Source organism: Diabrotica virgifera, chromosome 4, assembly GCF_917563875.1.
Source record: "Diabrotica virgifera virgifera chromosome 4, PGI_DIABVI_V3a".
In the NCBI taxonomy this organism is placed as follows: Eukaryota; Metazoa; Arthropoda; class Insecta; order Coleoptera; family Chrysomelidae; genus Diabrotica; species Diabrotica virgifera.
This window is the reverse complement of record NC_065446.1, coordinates 68,547,605-68,566,175: the sequence shown is the minus strand read 5'-3', so window position 1 is coordinate 68,566,175 and position 18,571 is coordinate 68,547,605. Positions and strand designations below refer to the sequence as shown.

The following is an 18,571-nucleotide window of genomic DNA, read 5'->3' as shown; positions in this document are numbered from 1 at the left end:
ACCAACTTGGCTTTTTTATTTTATTCCAAAGAAATAAAACATTTTTTTCTTATTTTTGTATATATCTTACTCAGATCACATAACTAATTAGATTATTTTATTAAGAATTAAAAAAGAAAAAGAGCTGGTACCCACAATAAAACAGTTAAAATCGAATACATCCGACACATTGTAAGAAAGAGCGAAGATATGAACTGCTGCAACTAATTTTACAGAGAAAAGTAGAAGAAAACCAGGAAGGTGAAGGATTTTCTGGCTAAAAAATCTATATATGTGGTGCAGCACAACAACTACAAATCTTTTCAGTACATTAGTATGCAAAGTATATATTTCTAGGATAATCGTCAACATCCAAAATGGATGAGCACTACAAGAAGAAGTAGATATATTGGGGATCGGGAAAGTTCGGGCATACTCGAACTACGCTCTAAGAACAAACGCTGAAGATTTTTTTTAATTGATATGTATTTTTATTTCCATACTAATTTTTTAGTATTAACTACACAATCTACAAAAATTAAAATTTTTCAAATACTTTTAATATTTAAAGGTACCTACTGAAATTTTTTGGTAATTATTAATGTTTCACATGCTCTAAGAACAAACGTCGAAGATTTTTTTAATTTATAATCATTTTTATTTCCTTACTAATTTTTAGTATTAACTACACAATCTACAAAAAAAAATTAAAATTTTTCAAATATTTTTTAATATTCAAAGGTATGTACCATCTTCTTTTTTGTAGTAACTCCATTTTTAAATTCACACTCGAGACATTTTCTTTTTTGTACCATGAGATTTTAACACTTTTTTAAGTCTCCTGTATTACTTTAATCTATTATGTTTTATAATGTTTTAGTATTAGAAGACCAATTTACACTAAGCTACAACGAATGTCTCTTTGGAATTATTGTGTTTTCAGATACACATACCTATCATAATCCTATAAAACCAATCCAAATTCTACAAAAAAATCGTAATTACACGAGGTTAGACAACTTCATAAAAATCAAAATAAATTAAAGATGTTACTCAACAGATTAAAAAGACAGTGAATAAAATGGTGAAATAGTAAATTTTTCCAATAAAACTGTGTGAATTAGATTTTTTTTTCGGTAAATAGAAAAATTCGTTGAAGTTTTTCAGAAATATTGTAAAATAGGCTAAATATACTCAGTTTTTTGGGCATTCAGCCAACATTGCTTTAAACTTTTTAAGTAAATAATGTTGTAATTGTATAAATACATCGTCAGAATGAAAGAGATTGGTTGGTATAGTTTTTGAAAACATAGTTATTGCTGCATAATATATCATAGTGATACCTATTTCATAATTTATAAATTAACTGGATGATGGATAATTAGAAACGATCTTAAAATTCTTGAAATAATAAGTATGAACAATATAAATTTTAATTCATGTTTAGACTAAATAAACAAGATTTCATGAGATTTTAAACCTTTTTTAAGTCTCCTGTATTGCTTTACTCTATTATTTTTTTATAATATTTTAGTATTAGAAGACCAATTTATACTAAGCTACAAAGAATGTCTCTTTGAAATTATTGCGTAATCAGATACACATACCTATCATAATTCAATACAACCAGTCCAAATTCTACAAAAAATCGTAATTAGAGGAGGTTAGAAAACTTCTTAAAAATCAAAATAAATTAAAGATGTTACTCGACAGATTAAAAAGACAGTGAATAAAAATGGTAAATAGCAAAGTTTTCCGATAAAACTGCGTGAATTAGATTTTTTTTTTCGCTAAATAGACAAATTCGTTGAAGTTTTTCAGAAATATTGTAAAAGAGGCTAAATATACTCAGTTTCTTGGACATTCAGCCAACATTACTTTAAAATTTTCAAGTGAATAATGTATATAATATGTATTTGTTGTATCGATAGTTTTGCTTGTAAGATGTTTATTTCGTATCTCATGCACTCTGATATTCGTAATTTACTTCTTAGTTCTATTATGTATTGTTTATTTAATTCGATATTTCTTTTTTTGTAAGATTTTAATGATACGGTGAAACAGTAAATTTTTCCAATAAATCTGGGTGAATTAGTTTTCTTTTTTGGTTATATAGTGTAACAACCTAGACACCTTTTTTTCCAGAAGTAATGATATTTTATTTCAATATTTCCATCGTCACTACGATGAGAGTCGTAGGTAATCATTTAATTTTAGAAAATATTTATCCTGAATAAGATTCAAATTTACATGTCTATCAAGTTTGTTTTGTTTAGGCAAGCAGGCACTAATTCGTAAAATTATTTTTCCTTAACTTATTTAATTCCAAAGCATAAACATTCACTGATATACTATTTACTATTTCAAACTTCGAGTTATGACTTATTGGAGCTTCCAAGTCCTCGGTTTTCAAAACAGTATATGGATATGACGATGTAAGTTCTTTATTTATTTTATTTTAGCTGGATCTTCTTCTTCAAGTGCCATCTCCGCGACGGAGGTCGGCAATCATCATAGCTATTCGGACCTTGGAGACAGCTGCTCTGAAAAGTTCGTTTGATGTACATCCGTACCATTCTCTCAGGTTGCGCAGCCACGATATTCTGCGTCTCCCTATGCTTCTTTTTCCTTGAATCTTTCCCTGCATAATGAGTTGGAGCAAGTTGTATCTCTTTCCACGTGTAATATGTCCGAGATATTCCAATTTTCTGGTTTTAATTGTATTTAAGACTTCCATTTCTTTGTTCATCTTTCTCAGAACCTCTTTGTTTGTGACGTGTTCTGTCCATGATATTTTTAGAATTCTTCTATATACCCACATCTCGAATGATTCCAGTTTTTTCATTGATGCAGCATTCAAGGTCCAAGCTTCCATTCCGTAAAACAGAGTCGAGAAAACGTAGCACCTAGCCAACCTTATTCTTAGCTCTAACCTTAGATCTCTTGTGCAGAGCACTTTTCTCATTTTGTTAAGCTGGATAAAGAGAGCTAATAATCATCTAATAAAAGCAATTTTGATCATCATTTTTGATATTTATGTACCAAATTATGTACAGTTTTTTAGACGTTGTCAACACTGCTTTAAAATATTTCGGCAAATAATGGTGTAATTGTAGAAATACATTTGAAACTAGCCAATATGAAGGAGATTGGTTGGTAGCGTTTTTTGAAAGCATAATATCTTAAGGAGTTACTTATTGCATTTATAAATTAACTCGATGATGGGTAAGTAAAAATTGGGTAATATGTATTGAAAATGTGACAGTATACCTACAACAAAAGACACGATATCTTAAAATTTTTTGAAATAATAAATATGAATACTAATATCCTATTTCAAGCTGGATGAGAAGCTAGAAGATAGAACTAGAAATTTTAATTCATGTTTAGACGAAATAGTCAAGATTTTTGAATTTGGTGTGCCTCTTGTATGGCTTTTCCAATGCTTGAATTTTGTATCTTATACATACCGTATTATTTTCTTCCATATACAAATGTATCACAATATGAAAGTTCTAATCTGATTCTGATTCTAATTCTAATTTTTCCATAAGTGAATTAGAAACCTGTTTAAAATGCAATTAAAATACTGTACTTATAGAATGATTAAGAAAATTTCCGATTGTAGTAATGGCGTTAGTGCAAATAAAGAATTATATCGACACACACCTTAAGTTTCCAGATGGTTGGTAAGAATATATTTAGTTCGAATTATTTTAAAACCGTCCAAAGATCCTTCGAAACCTAGTTCGAATTATTTTAAAACCGTCCAAAGATCCTTCGAAACCAGAATCATACCAGGGTAAATTCTTACAGTCATGCGTACTAAAAACATTCGAAAGAATGATTAAGTCATAATTAATAATGACATTATTTTCTACCTACGTATCGTGTATTTTTCGTGTTTTTTTTTGTATCTTTCGTAAAACAATAAGGAGCGCAAGAAAATTTATTATTTATTATTTTTATTGTGAATAAGCCACATTTTTACTTTAAAATTAGTTTATTTTGACCTATCGATTTCCCTTTCGGAGATCATTCTCATAGTACAAATGTATTTGATTTTTTTTGATTGGATCAATAGAAGTTCGATTTTTTGCTTATTATTAACTTGTGTATACCCATAATAAGTAATTTTCTCAATCGGATTACTCTAATTATACTAAAAGACTTTTGCTTTGAAAATTTGCGACCTATTTCTATTAGATATCTTCCTTTTAGATATATTTTTTGTCTTTGTCAACTCAGTCGAAGTTCTTTTTCATATCGATGAATTCAATTTGTTTTATGCATGGGATTTTATTTGAGATCACATTTAAAACGTACTTTATAACAAAAATTTGTATTCTCCAACTGATTAGAACTCTAAATCTGGTTTGAAAATAATATGAGAAATATCGGTGGTTTGGACTTAGCGAAAGAATTTATCTGATATGTATTGTAGGTATTATCGATATAATGATAGATTTAGCAATTAGTGGCTTGCATATATTTATGCTTCATATACTGACATTTTGCACCTAGGGAGAGATAATGTAAATATTGAGAGTTGCATGGTAAAAATAAGAGGTTTACTAGTTTGGACATAATGAAAGAACGCCTGTGTATAATAGAGTACGAAAGATTTGGATGTTTCTCAGTAAAAACGAAAATACTAAAGCCCTTTTGACATGCTGATGTATTTGATTTTTATGTCTGACTAGAACTCTAAATCTGGTTTGCATACAGAGTGAGTTTTATGTATGGAAACACTCAATTATCTCGGAAACGGCTTGCAAGATTTTTATAGATTTTGATGGGTATGAATTTTCTGAGGCGGTCTATATTATAGTGACAATTACATTGTTGTCAGATTTTCCGTTTTTCTGGAAATCCAATTCCGTATTTCTAATAGGACAAGAAGTCGTTATTTGAGTTTTGAAGTCCTAAAGAAATACTGATTATTTTTCATGTTATTTTCCCTACAACTAAATGCCATAATTTCGAAGTTATTGCTACATTTATTAAAAAAATTTAAACAAATTATAAAAACCAATAGTGTACAAAAGTATACAACACGATAGTATACGAAAAGTTTGGATGTTTCTTAATAGAAACGAAAATACTAAAACCCTTTTGACATGCTGATGTATTTGATTTTTATGCTTGACTAGAACTCTAAATCTGGTTTGAAAATAATGTGAGAAATATCGGTGGTTTGGACTTAGCGAAAGAATTTATCTGATATGTATTTTAGGTATTAGCGATATAATGATAGATTTAGCAATTGGTGGTTTGCATATATTTGTATTCCATTTTGATACACTGATATTTTCTAGGAAGAAATAATGTAAATATTGAGAGTTGCGTGTTAAAAATAAGAGGTTTACTAGTTTGGACATATAGAAAGAACGCCCGTGTATAATATTTTACGAAAGATTTGGATGTTTCTCAGTAGAAAAGAAAATACTAAAGCCTTTTTGACATGCTGATGTATTTGATTTTTATGCCATTGTATTTTATTGGTTGAGGTACTGTAAGTTACGATTGGACGGAAAATACGTATCTAAGACCCTTTTGACATGATGTATTTTATTTTTCTGTCACTGAACTCTATTGGTTAAATCGTATCATTTGAGAATTCGTATGTCCCTATTGCACCAAGAGGACCGAAGATACAGAACTCCTTTTTAACATTCTGCTCTATTTGATTTTTCTGTGTCTGGTGGTTAAATCATTTGTATCTAATGTCTTTATGGCATGATGTTATGTTTATTTTTTCTATATTATTCAATTTGTTAAATCACATGATACCTCGCATATCTCTCAGAGAGGGATGGATTGGACATATCAAAATACTGCTTCTATTATATCTTATACGTTATCAGGGGCATTAGTTACGTATTTTCAGGATACAGCCAAAAGGGCATTAGTTATATCTTCTGTTTTATTGGTCCAATCGTGACGTAAAAGTCGGGCCTCCACCACAAAACGAGACAAAAATGAGCAGAATGGACCTTAAATTTTTTTTTAATTTCCCCCAGCATCTGGGGAAAAATTGATTTTCTATCTAACTCTAATCTCTTGACCATATTAAATTTTCCGTGTGTATGTAAAGAGCAGATGAGGGCTATGTTGAGTTAGCTGGTTTGGCCATGCTCTAAGGATGGTTCAGGTTCATTTTGAAGAATGTGTGTGTTTAAAACGTGTATATGTAAACGAATGTTGGTTTTGATAAAATACCGTTGCTTTGTATTTTGATAAATTCATGAAAGAGGGATGGTTTGGACATATCAAAAGAATCGTGAACACCGATTTCGCAAACAAATAGAAGAATCCCTGTGACAGCCTAAAAGAAGAATTGGTTTGGCTTTCTGACTTCTCCCTGTATATTATAAAAAGCGACAGATGGAAGGCGTCCATCTTGGCGGGCTCTGGTACGTCTGAGATGGACTTTGATTCCAACTCATACGTCACGATCTGACGAGCAGTCGCGCCTCCACCACAAAAAGCGTCAAAAATGACCAGAATGGACCTTAAAATTTCTTATGGAGATTTACATGTAAAAAAGCGTCAAATTGCGCCCGTACCGGTGCTGTCCCTTTACTGATATTACATGAAATATTGGGTCGAACAGTCCATGTCCAGTCCAGATAATATACAAAAAATTTCAAGGCGATTCGTCAATTAGTTTACATTTTATTCAATTTGTTTATAAAAAAAAGCCTTTTCTTTGCAATGATGAAGCATGATTTTCTTCATAAAATAATAATGATACAGCAATTTTGTGGAAACCACATGAAAACAGAATACTTATGTTTTCAAAGTTTTTAAAAAAATAATAAAAAGTCATTTTTATCATTCCGAAAATATTTTAGTAAAATAGAGTCATTTTTGGCTTATAAACAATTTGAATAACTTTGTTAGTATTGACTGCAAACTAAATTAATCGACTTAAGGATGCTAAAGACCTACCGGTTATAACCTAAAACCGGTTTTTTTAATTCGAAACAACCGGTTTTACCGGTTGTTTTTTTGTCCCGGTTATAACCGGTTTTTTCTTTTTAAAGTAATTACCGGTGAAAAACCGAAAAAGTTACCTGTGGAAAAAAAATTTATTTAGAGAAAAATGTAAAAATTTCTATCTATTTTCGATCTCAGTCATATGTATTATAAATAATATGCGAAGTAATTAACCCAAACAACCATAATTCAACTTTTATTTACTAATAGAGAACTGGACGAAAGTGTCACATCAGCTTTTATGAAACAATTTTGGGAATAGTTATTTTTAGATTTAGATGATAATATATTTACATAAAAAAGTAAGTGATCTGCTTGAAATTGATATTCCAACCATCATCTAAAAAATTGTTTATACTTGAGTACTTGAGACTTGAGACTCTTGTTTGTAAGAAATTTGAATACCGAAAACCGATTAGGAATCTCCATTATGTAATTTTTAAACAATAAATAATTCTTAGGATATAAAAGGTAGGTATTATACGAACGTATTAAAAAATATTACCTACTGAAATTTTTTGATGGCAATAGAGAAGTAAATAATGAATTGGTTTATCGAATTTATTTTTAAGTAAAATATGTCATTTGGATATTTTTTTAAACCTGATAGATCCAAGGGACATTTCGGTAGATCGGTAGGATCATCACTTTTGGGAATATCCCAATTATTGACAACGCAATATACGCCGACGCCGTCTACAACGAGCGACAAATCAGAGATTGGGGTGCTTTCGCCCATTTTTAGGGTAATTTGAAAGCGCCTGGGAAAATTTTTATAGGTTGAATTGGTTGGGGAATTTTTCGGGAGGAAAATTGAGCAAACTAAAGTGCAATATAAATTTAACATTATAACCTATTGAGTATTTTCTTTTGATGAAAAAAACGAAAACCGGTTTTTGGAACAACCGGGTTTTTGACCGGTTATAACCGCCAGGTTAAGCCGTAAGTAAAAAAAACGGTATAACCGAAAACCGGATTTTTGTTCAACAACCGCCATCCCTAGACTTTAGGATTTAAAAGGCTGGTACTTTTACATTATTATTGTATTATCGGTTTATAACGTTCTCCGTCTTCCGATACCCGTTCGCCACTCCTCTCCGTCCGCACATTGATCTACTTTCAGACCTCTTTCATCCATGACTTTGTTTATTCCTGCCTGTCAACTTTTCCTCTTTCTACCTCTTCTTCTTCTACCTTGCGGTTTCTAGTTTTGCACTTGTTTTGTGATTCTGTCTTCATGCATTCTTTGTACGTGACCAAACCATCGTAGTTGTATTTCGTTGATTTCGTCATTTATTGTATGTGTAACCTTCATTATTTCTCGTATCCGTTCATTGGTGACATGTTCTCTTCTTGATCTTCCTGCAGCTCTTCTTTAGAAGTCCATTTCGGTGACATCTAACATTCGTTTTGATTTTTCCTTCATATGCCATACTTCTCAGCTCTATGTTATAATGCTTTTCACTACGGCTTTATAGATCTTTTTCTTGTTTTGGCTGTTTATCTGCTTGTCCCAGAGTACTTAGTTTAGGAGCCTAATTGCTTTCCTGGCCTGAGTATTTCGTTCTTTAATGGCTCCGTCCAGTGTTCCATCATTCGTGATTTTTATACCCAGTTATTTATATTCGTAACATTTACTGATTGTTTCTCCTCCTTCTATAGTCGAGGTAGTGAAGCATTTTGGCTCGCAATTTTTTCGTCCAACATGGATTTACATGAAATTTTCACAGAAGGTAGGGAATAGTACAAGAATCATTTTCTATATCATGCCGCTGTACGCTAAAAACTTGGGGTGGTTGCCACCCTATCTCGGGGACGGGAATTTTTTATTGCATTTAACCATGTAAATCGATGTAAAAAGTAATTCTAAGAAAAAAATGTTTTTTAAATTTTCTTCGTAAAACTAATATTTTTCGAGTTATTCGCGCTTGAAAGTAACAGTTTTTCGACGAAAAAATCGCCTTTTTGAGAATACCTCGAAAAATATGCATTTAATCAAAAAAACTGTAGATATCAAAAATGTATCTTTTAGTAACACAAATTAAATTAAACTTAAATAATCTTTTTTCAAGTATACTGTTAGACCTTTCAAAAAATAATAATATGAAGCTCCTCTAGTATGAAAATTAAGCGACTTATGATCAAAACAGTCGGTACCTGCTATTCTCTATGAAAAAATCAGTGAAAACAACCCCCTAACTACCCTACTAATTAAAAATTAGTCTTCACCTTTCTGTCATTCCCTTTATATTCGTATTATCAATACACCCAAGAAGTTTGACCTATTTAAAAGGCCTAATTTTAGAAAAATTGGAGTTACGAATGCTGGAGATACGAAAAAAATTATGGACTACTAAATTGTAGCTTATTATTTAATAAGTAAAATTCCCTTCTGCATAGATTTTCATTACAGTGAACAGTTAGCGAGATACTATAGCTATTTAAAACCTCTATTTTCGAGCAAACACCCCCTTATTCTTTTAAACCCACCCCAATTAAAACTAAGGGCTCTTACAGAATTTAGTTTTCACAGTCTTATAACTTTTTAAAAATCCTACAAAATTATTTTTGAAAAAACTTTTTATCGCCAAAAATGAAGGAGCTATGTTTAGAAAACCAATATTTTTTTGAAAAATTGGAATAGTCCACTTATGGATCATTTTCAATGTATGTATAATACCACAGAACCGGTTCGTATACTAGAAGATGACTAAAAAACTATTTGTATTTGTATTTGTACATATTTGTAAATTCGTATTTTTGTGTAAATAAATATTTTTGTAATTCTTTAATTCTACTTTTTTTTTCTGTATAGATCTATTAAATTATCTACTTATAAAAATTGTGATGTTATTAAGGGTGGTTTTTAAGGGTTGAAATATTATGATATTTTATCCTAAAGTATAAAACAATAATTATTTAACCAATCATAACCAAATTTTACCCATATTAAAATTTACAATGTTTTTATATCATTTTTGTTAATAAGGGGTAGGTTACACCCCTAAAATAATCAACGCCCTTAAGCATGATATAGAATATGAAGTACAGGGTGAGATGATCCTAATCCCAAATTTTTACGTAAATCGATGCAAGCCTAAATGATTCTTTTAGGATAAGTAAATTTTTTATATATAGCTCCAAGAAGGGTGGTTTTAAGGGTTGAAATATTACGATAGTATATCTTAAAGCATAAAACAATCATTATGTACCTAATAAAAACCAAATGTTGACAATATTAAAGTTTAAAATGTTGTTTTATAATTTTTTACAATTAGGGGTAGTTTTCACTTTTCACGTTTCTATGTTAATATTTGTATTCACCATTGCCTCCCACAACTTTACCAAAGGTACACTGTCGTATGCCTTTTTCAGATCAATATAATATACGAAATAAATCTCTTGATTAATCGCTGTTTTCTTTTCCATGACTTGTGCGATTGCAAAAAGGTGATCAATTGTAAATCTTCCGGCTCTAAATCCTGCTTGTTCTTCTGCTTCCATTTCCTTGTATTCGTCTTCTATTCGGTTTTTTAAGATCCTTCCGTATATTTTGCTGATTGTTGGTGTAACGGAAATACCCCTGTAGTTATCACATTGTTTTCGATGTGTATTTTTACATAAATGTTAAAAAAAAATTTACCTTGGTTAATTACGGTCAAAGTTAGCCACTTTTTTTTATTTAATTCACAGCTAGTTTGTTCATAACAATTAAGAAACCTAACTATCGCTATTTTGAAGTTCAAGGTATGTATATAGTTTATGTGTAAAAGTTTGAGTAAACTTGAACATAGTGGTTAATATATCTTTAAAAATAACGTGGCTAACTTTGCTCGTAATTAACCTAGGCGAAAGGTTTTTTTTTTGAAAATTCGTGTAAAAATATCAGCTTTTCAAATCCCAACGCAGATTTAGTCAATATGTTAATATGGTTATTCAAATTGTTTATAAGCCAAAAATGATTCTACTTTCGTAAAATGTTTTCAGAATGGTAAAAATGACTTCTTATTGATTTTTTAAATAAGTTGAAAATATAAGTATTCTTCTTTCCTGTGGTTTTCACCGAATTGCTGTATCATTATTATTTTATGAACAACAACATTGCAAAAAAAGCTCTTTGTGATAAACAAATCGAATGAAATTTAAACTAATTGACAAATCGTCTGGAAATTTTTTGTGCATTATGTGGACTATTTGACTCAACATTTCATGCAATATCAAAGTCTTAAGTTCATTTCTGCAAAAGTTATAGCAATTTTTTATTTTCGAAATTTAGTTTTATTTTGCAATTTCCCAAGTAACAAATAATCGGATCAAAATTTAAAAATTTCCATTTTAAACCTTTGCTTATCTACTAAGAGATGAATAATCTAAATAAGATATTTAATTACCTTATTTTTACCTGTAGCGATTTAAACGAAAAACTGTCATATTTGACCCTTATTTGTTAATAGCTAAAATTCTCGTCCGAACTCTGACGGGCATTGTTGTATTTATAATGTAATGGTAGTAATGTTATAATGTTATAACTAACTAAGAGAAGAAAGAAAGAAACTTAAAGAAGAAATGTTACAAAAAGAAGCAACCGAAGAAGGAAAAGCAGTAGAAAGGAAATACAAAGAAAAGATATAGCGGTTAAAAAGCGACCCAGAAAAGACAAGATACTATGTAAATCATATGGTAAAAATGTCAGAAAAAGCCGCGCAAGAAAACGACCTGAAAATACAGTAAAATATCATCCGAAATTTGACAGGGCAAAAACACTAAACATTAATAAACAAATCAAAGATAAACAAGGAAATATAATTACATCAGAACATAAAATAATACAAAGCTGAAAAGAACACTGCGAGGAAATATACTCCAAACATCAGATATAAACGAAGATAATGTAATACAGGAAATAAACATTAGAACAGTTGAAATTACGAAAGAAGAAATACAAAACACACTGAATCAACTAAAAAATGGCAAAGCCGCTGAAAGCTACAACCTACCGATATATTTAATAAAGGCGAAATGGAACGAGGGTGTAACCATTAAGATACCAAAAAAGGGCGATTTAAATAAATGCTAGAATTGGCGAGCAATAACACTGCTAAGTGCCACATTCAAAATAATGTCAAATATCATATTGAATAGAATGAAGCCAGAACTAGACAAGAAACTAAGACTAAGAAACAACCAAGAAGGTTTTCACGCAAAACGCTCCATTATCGACCACATTTGTACTCTATCTGTACCTCTGTATCTTGTACCTGTACCGCTGTATCTCTTGTACTCTACAATTATCTTGGAACAAGCTAGTGAATGGCAAAAAAATATAAACATGTTTACTTTGACTTTGAGTTTGAAAAGGTCTTCGATAGTATAAACAGAGAACAAATGTGGAAGATTCTAAAACTATATGGACTACCGATAAAATACATCAACTTAATCAGACTACTTTACAAGAAATATAGAGCCAGAATAGAACATGCGGGAAAAATGGTAGTATGTAGATATAGCTATACAAAGCGGAGTTAAACAAGGATGTGTGCTATCCCCGACATTATTTCTAATAATAACGGACTGGATCATGCAGAAAGTAAGCAATAATAAAACAGGTATTAGATGGAAATTGCATAACTAGTTGGAGGATTTGTAGTTCGCAGATGACATTTGTCCCCTAACCGAACATAGCAGCCATAAGCAAAAATAGATCGACACGCTTGCAAAATACTCCAAGGTAATGGGCCTGAAGATAAAGACAAAAAAACAAAACTTAAAAAACAGTAACCAATAAACTAAAATTAAAATAAAAGGAAGACAAATACGGGAGGTAGATAACTTTACATATCTGGGATCAATTATGGAAAAAAAGGCGCTAGTAGATCAGATGTAGAAAAAAGGATAGTAAAGGCACAATATGCACTCATTATATAATCATATAATGCATTAAGGAAAATCTGGAACACACGCGATATATCAGAATTAACCAAAATCAAAATCTTTAACAGCTGTTTTAAGACTATATTGTTGTATGGCGCAGAATCTTAGAGAGAGGAAGAGACAACTAGCAAAAAATTACAAACCTTTATAAATAAATAGTTGAGGAAAATCCTAAAAATATACTGGCCAGAAAATAAAAAACATAGATCTACGGAGAAGAACAAAACAAGAGAAAATAACAGTCACGATTAAAAGAAGGAAATAAAAATGGATTGATTATACATACTCTGAGGAAGGATCGAAATAATATAACCAAACAAGCACTCGAATACCAACCAGACGAAAGAAGAAGAAGAGGAAGACCTGATAATAGCTGGAGAAGAACTGTAACAAGAGATAATGAAAGAATTGGCGTTGAGATGGAGAGAAGCCAAACAGAGAGCGAGAAACAGAGAGCAATGGAAAATACTTGTATCGCAAATTTCGAAAGAATAAAACAGAAAAGTATGCGCTGAGGAGAGAGAGAGAGAGAGAGAGAGAGAGAGAGAGAAACAATACCGATTATTTATCAAAATAAAAAAATAAAATTTAATAATAAACCTAACCTATCGAAAGGCTCATCAAACAATTACCTATTAACTTTAAAAAATAAACATTTGTCAAGGGTATATAGTGGTATTGTTAAGTATATTACATTATAACTTATTCCATCGAATCTTCCGAGATCCATAATCTTCTTCCATCGAAATAAAATAGAAAATTTAAAAGTTTAGAAAATACATTATCCATAACTACACCCAAGAAATAAGTTTTTCTAACCTGATTTAAGAGTATGAAAACGAAAACAAACAATTTACAGCAAATCGTATATCCGAGCAAAACCACCTAGTTGGCAAAAGTTATAAATAGAATTTGTCTGGGTTCTTCAACTAAATTCTCACATAAACACGACCAAGGTTAAATATTTTACTTCATACCATAAGTACATTGTTGCCAGTATAACGGATGCCAAAGCGAGCGCTAACTGTATGAAATAATTCTTGTTAATATACACGCTGTATATTGATCGGAAGTCAGGAAGAGTCAAAACTATACAGAAGCCACGAGGGACGCAAATGCAATATATATATATATATATATATATATATATATATATATATATATATATATATATATATATATATATATTCTACTATTTCATGATTATTTCTTTAAGTTTAATCTATTAAAATTTATCACGTAAAATTTTGTAGTAAAAAAACCATACCTCCTGAAAGCGTCATAGAATCCAGTGAAATTTTCGTGTTCTGAGTATCCTCTTCCGTACCCAGTAGGTGGATAGCTCTTCTCGGAGGGATAAGATGATCCTTTAGATGGATAATCGTAAATATAATCAGCAGACGATGGTGGTACATTTAGATTTTTACTGTATGCATGATCGAAATGATGAGGTGAAGAATATATTACTTCATGCTTATCTAAATGATAAAGAAAATGTATGAATTACTATTTATTATATTTATATTCATGGGCTAATGACCGAATGTACGCGGGTCATTCATAAAAAAGGTTCCCTATGTCGGTGAGAAAGAGTGTGACGTGCTGGGAGAAATCTGGCAACACTGCCTTACACATCAACTTTCCCTCTCTCCCCCACCACTTTCGCCTCGCTGCATAAGGCTGCATTGCTTAGTGTCGGTCTAGCAGCCTTTGAAGATGGAGGTCCCGATCTATGTTACTCTTGAACTTGCCTCGTTATAAACATAGCGTCGGTGCATGATCTTTCCGGCCTAAATCCTTGTTGTTCTTCTGCTGATGTTATAATTTCATTCGGTATGTTTGGTACTTTGGTTGTTAATTTTAATGTGATTATTTAAATTAATTCCTCTGTAATTCTCCGGGTCGAGTCCGATTTTTCTCCCTTTTTGAAGAGGATGCTTGCTTGATCTCCACTCTTGTGGTATTCTATTTTGTTCTATTGTTTTTTGGATTAGTTATAATGGTTGTTTGGTAATACAGTAGACTCTCTCTATAACGAGAACTGAAATGGCAGACTAATTACCTCGTTATAAGCGGATCTCGTTATATCACACAACAATAATATTGTGCATATATTATATGAATATATAGTTTTCTAAAACATTAACTTCCTATAAATAGTGAAGCCATTCGGAGCAATATGCTATACAGGGTGTAACAAAAATGCAGGTCATAACTTAAATCACATATTTTGGGACCCAAAATAGTTCGATTGAACTAACTTACCTTAGTACAAATGTGCACATAAAAAAGTTACAGCCTTTTGAAGTTACAAAATGAAAATCGATTTTTTCCAACATATCGAAAACTATTAGAGATTTTTTATTGAAAATAGACATGTGGTATTCTTACAGTAGGGACAATTTAAAAAAAATAATTACAGTGAAATTTTTACAGCCCATAAAAATTTTATGGGGGTTTTGTTCCTTTAAACCACCCCAAATTTTTGTGTACGTTTCAATTAAATTATTACTGCGGTACAATTAGTTAAACAAAATGTTTTTAAAACTTTTTTGCCTCTTAGTATTTTTTCGATATGCCAGTTTTTATCGAGATGTGGCTTCTTTTTTAATATGTTTACATAAAAATTTTATGGGGGTTTTGTTCCCTGAAACGCCCCAAATGTTTGTGTGCGTTCCTATTAAATTATTATTGTGTTGCCATTAGTTAAATACAATGTTTTTAAAACTTTTTTGCCTCCTAGTTTTTTTTCGATAAACGATTTTTTCTCGAGATATTAATATGTTTCAAAAAATACCTAAAAAAATCTAAATTCCAAATAAATTTTCAAATTTTCATGTTATTACCAGGTCTCTATAATCTTACTTACTATATATAAATTTGTGTTGGATTTTACAAATGGTCAAAATCGGAGCACACTAGTTCGCTCCCGTGGTCAAAAAATACTTTTAATTATATACTAGTTCGCTCCCATGGCTAAAGCGGATTAAATATTTATCTACTAAGTTCTAGGAGAATTAATATCGGCAAAATTGGTTCTGTGATTTTTGTATTTTATATAGAAATTATATTAAAATATTATTTGTTACATATTTATTTATAAGATAGTTGAATTAGATTATTTGTATAAGATTCACTTCATTTTGGTTCCTATTTTGAAAAATCTTAGTATGTAAGAAATTTTGGTTTCTAATGGCCGGGGCGATCTTACCTGTGATCCTTTTCTGTCGGGTATTAAAATCTGACCGCTGGAGCGAACTAGTACATGCCCGTCAAAATATTTCGATCCCGACACCAATATGGTAGAAGGGAATTTGATTATATATATAAATAACTCGATAAATGCTGACTTAACAAAAAATTACAGAGACAAAAAAGTTTTAAAAATATTTAGTTTAAATAATGGTACCACAATAATAATTTAATTGGAACGTACACAAATATATGGGGGGGGGGGGGGGTTTACATAAAATTTTTATGGGGTGCACAAATTTAACTTTTTTTTTTAAACATATTCCTGCTATAAGAATGCCGTTCCGGCTATAAATTATTTTATGTACACATTTGTACTAAGGTAAGTTAGGTTCAATCGAACTATTTTTGTTCCCAGAATATGTGATTTAATTTATGACCTGTATTTTTGTTACACCCTGTATATTGTTTCCTCGACAATAAGGCTTCGCTATCATAAATTGTAAATTTTCTTACAATATTCGATATCGGTCGGTAGATAAACACAACAGGAAGAAGTTTATTGGATTTTAGTGGATTTTATTACAGCACTATCCTCGATAACCGCATAGATCAGAGGTTCCCAAACTATTTTTTCTCGTAGACCACTTTCAAAAATATACTGGTTTCGGTGGACCCCCTGCTGCTACATTTTTACCATACTTCCAATGAAAAAAACATAGGGGGGGGGGTAAAAATAAGATATTGAAGGTCTCTTCTTTTCTCAAAATATCATTTTAAGCGATTTTTCAGTGATTTGGAATCTATTTAAACAAATTTTCATTTTTTATCGTAAATTATCAATTGAAAAAATAATGTTTTAATAGAAGGGAGTCCAAAATATTATTATTAGGCATTATAATAAGTTTTTTGTTTTAAAAACAAGTTGTTGATCAAACTTTAGCGTAGAAAACGTTAAAATACTGTTTTTTCCATTTTCCTCCATTCCCAAAATACATGTTCTTCTATTTGGCTGAAAATTTGCCCACAGATAGCCAAAGCACAGGACTTGGATAGTTTTACAATACAAGAAAAGTTACATGCAATAAAGAGTCAACATTATATAGTACAGTAGGGTTAGCATTTGATCTTGCATGCCCCAGCTACCCAAGCAAGATTCTATTTTTCTAATCTTAAGGGGGTCAACAGTAGTGTAAATTTAAAATCGCGAATAAAGAAGAACCGTTTTTGCTCAATATCTCCGCCATATTTAACTTTTCGACAACAAGTGTACGGACTGAAGTTGTGAAAAATATAATTTCCTATAATTTATTCTATTATAAATTTTTTCTGTGCCGTCGATATTTTCCGAGTTATGGGGGAAAGAGTGACAGTTACAGCATAATTATTGAATTATCTCGTTTATTATTAGTTTTATAACAAAAATGTACCTATACAAAAATGGAGAGAATTAAATTTTATACAATTTTGATCTCTTTCATGTTTTTGCTAAAATCAATATTTCAGGTGGAGACCGGCCCTGGCAAGTTATGGTAAAGTTGTAGTGATATTGTACTCCTAGTTTTTACTAAAAACAAGTGGTATTATTAAATAGTTTTTTAAAACTAAAGTGTTTATCTACTAGATACTACTACGTAAGTCATCTATACGTAATTATTAGTTTATTATTGTGAAAAGAAAACGTCAAATAAGAAAAATACACCAACGTACAATCATTTTGTGAGGTTAGCTAGCATGCGGTTGGTTTGTCACTTACCAGAGTCGGACTTAAGCTTTCGCCACCGCAGCTTAAAATGTCTTCACACAATGTAAACACACCTTCCGATCTAACCAGTCCAGTAAATCAACGTTCAAATATCACAAACAGTTATGCTTCAGCCGCTTCACAGTCTTTTCCGAGTAAGACCCAAGCAATTGTATTTAGTTGTATCGATAATGCTAAACTGCAGGATTATTTAATTCCTTTGGGCACAATCATCAACCCAAAAAATATTATATTTTCATCTAGATTATCTCATAATAGAATCTGCATGTATTTAGCAAACAAAACCGTAGTAGATAATTTCATGACACAACATGGCTCCATAAAAGTACTCGGCGAAGTTGTAACAGCACGGAGACTTGTCTCTCCAGCAGAAAGACTAGTCTTGTCTGGTGTATGCCCGTCAATTCCTCATCAAGTATTAGTTGAAGAATTACAGAATATCGGTTTAAAGCTTATTTCCCCAATAACATTTCTGAAAATTAGCTCCACTCTTCCCGAATATAGTCACATACTGAGTTTTCGGAGGCAAGTTTATGTAAGCCCTATAACATCAGCAATTCCAGATTCTATTCTAATAAATTTTGACCAAACACCTCACCGCATATTTTTGTCACAAGGTACACTCACCTGCTTTATTTGCAAAAATACAGGACACATATCATCCCAATGCAATAACAGTTCAGTAACGGAATCAACTCATAT

The 18,571-nt window shown here is 31.0% G+C and overlaps 1 protein-coding gene across 2 annotated transcripts in view; it reads right to left on the bottom strand.

Annotated features, from left to right (window-relative positions):
* Positions 1-18,571, bottom strand: part of LOC114335188 (uncharacterized) — a 47,945-nt gene that overhangs the window by 19,713 nt on the left and 9,661 nt on the right. The window contains exon 3 of one of the 2 annotated variants that reach the window (XM_028285377.2): positions 14,180-14,390. In XM_028285377.2, coding sequence (XP_028141178.1) covers positions 14,180-14,390 — 211 coding nt within the window. The remainder of the gene's footprint in view (positions 1-14,179; positions 14,391-18,571) is intronic. The other variant, XM_028285378.2, reaches the window with a different exon arrangement.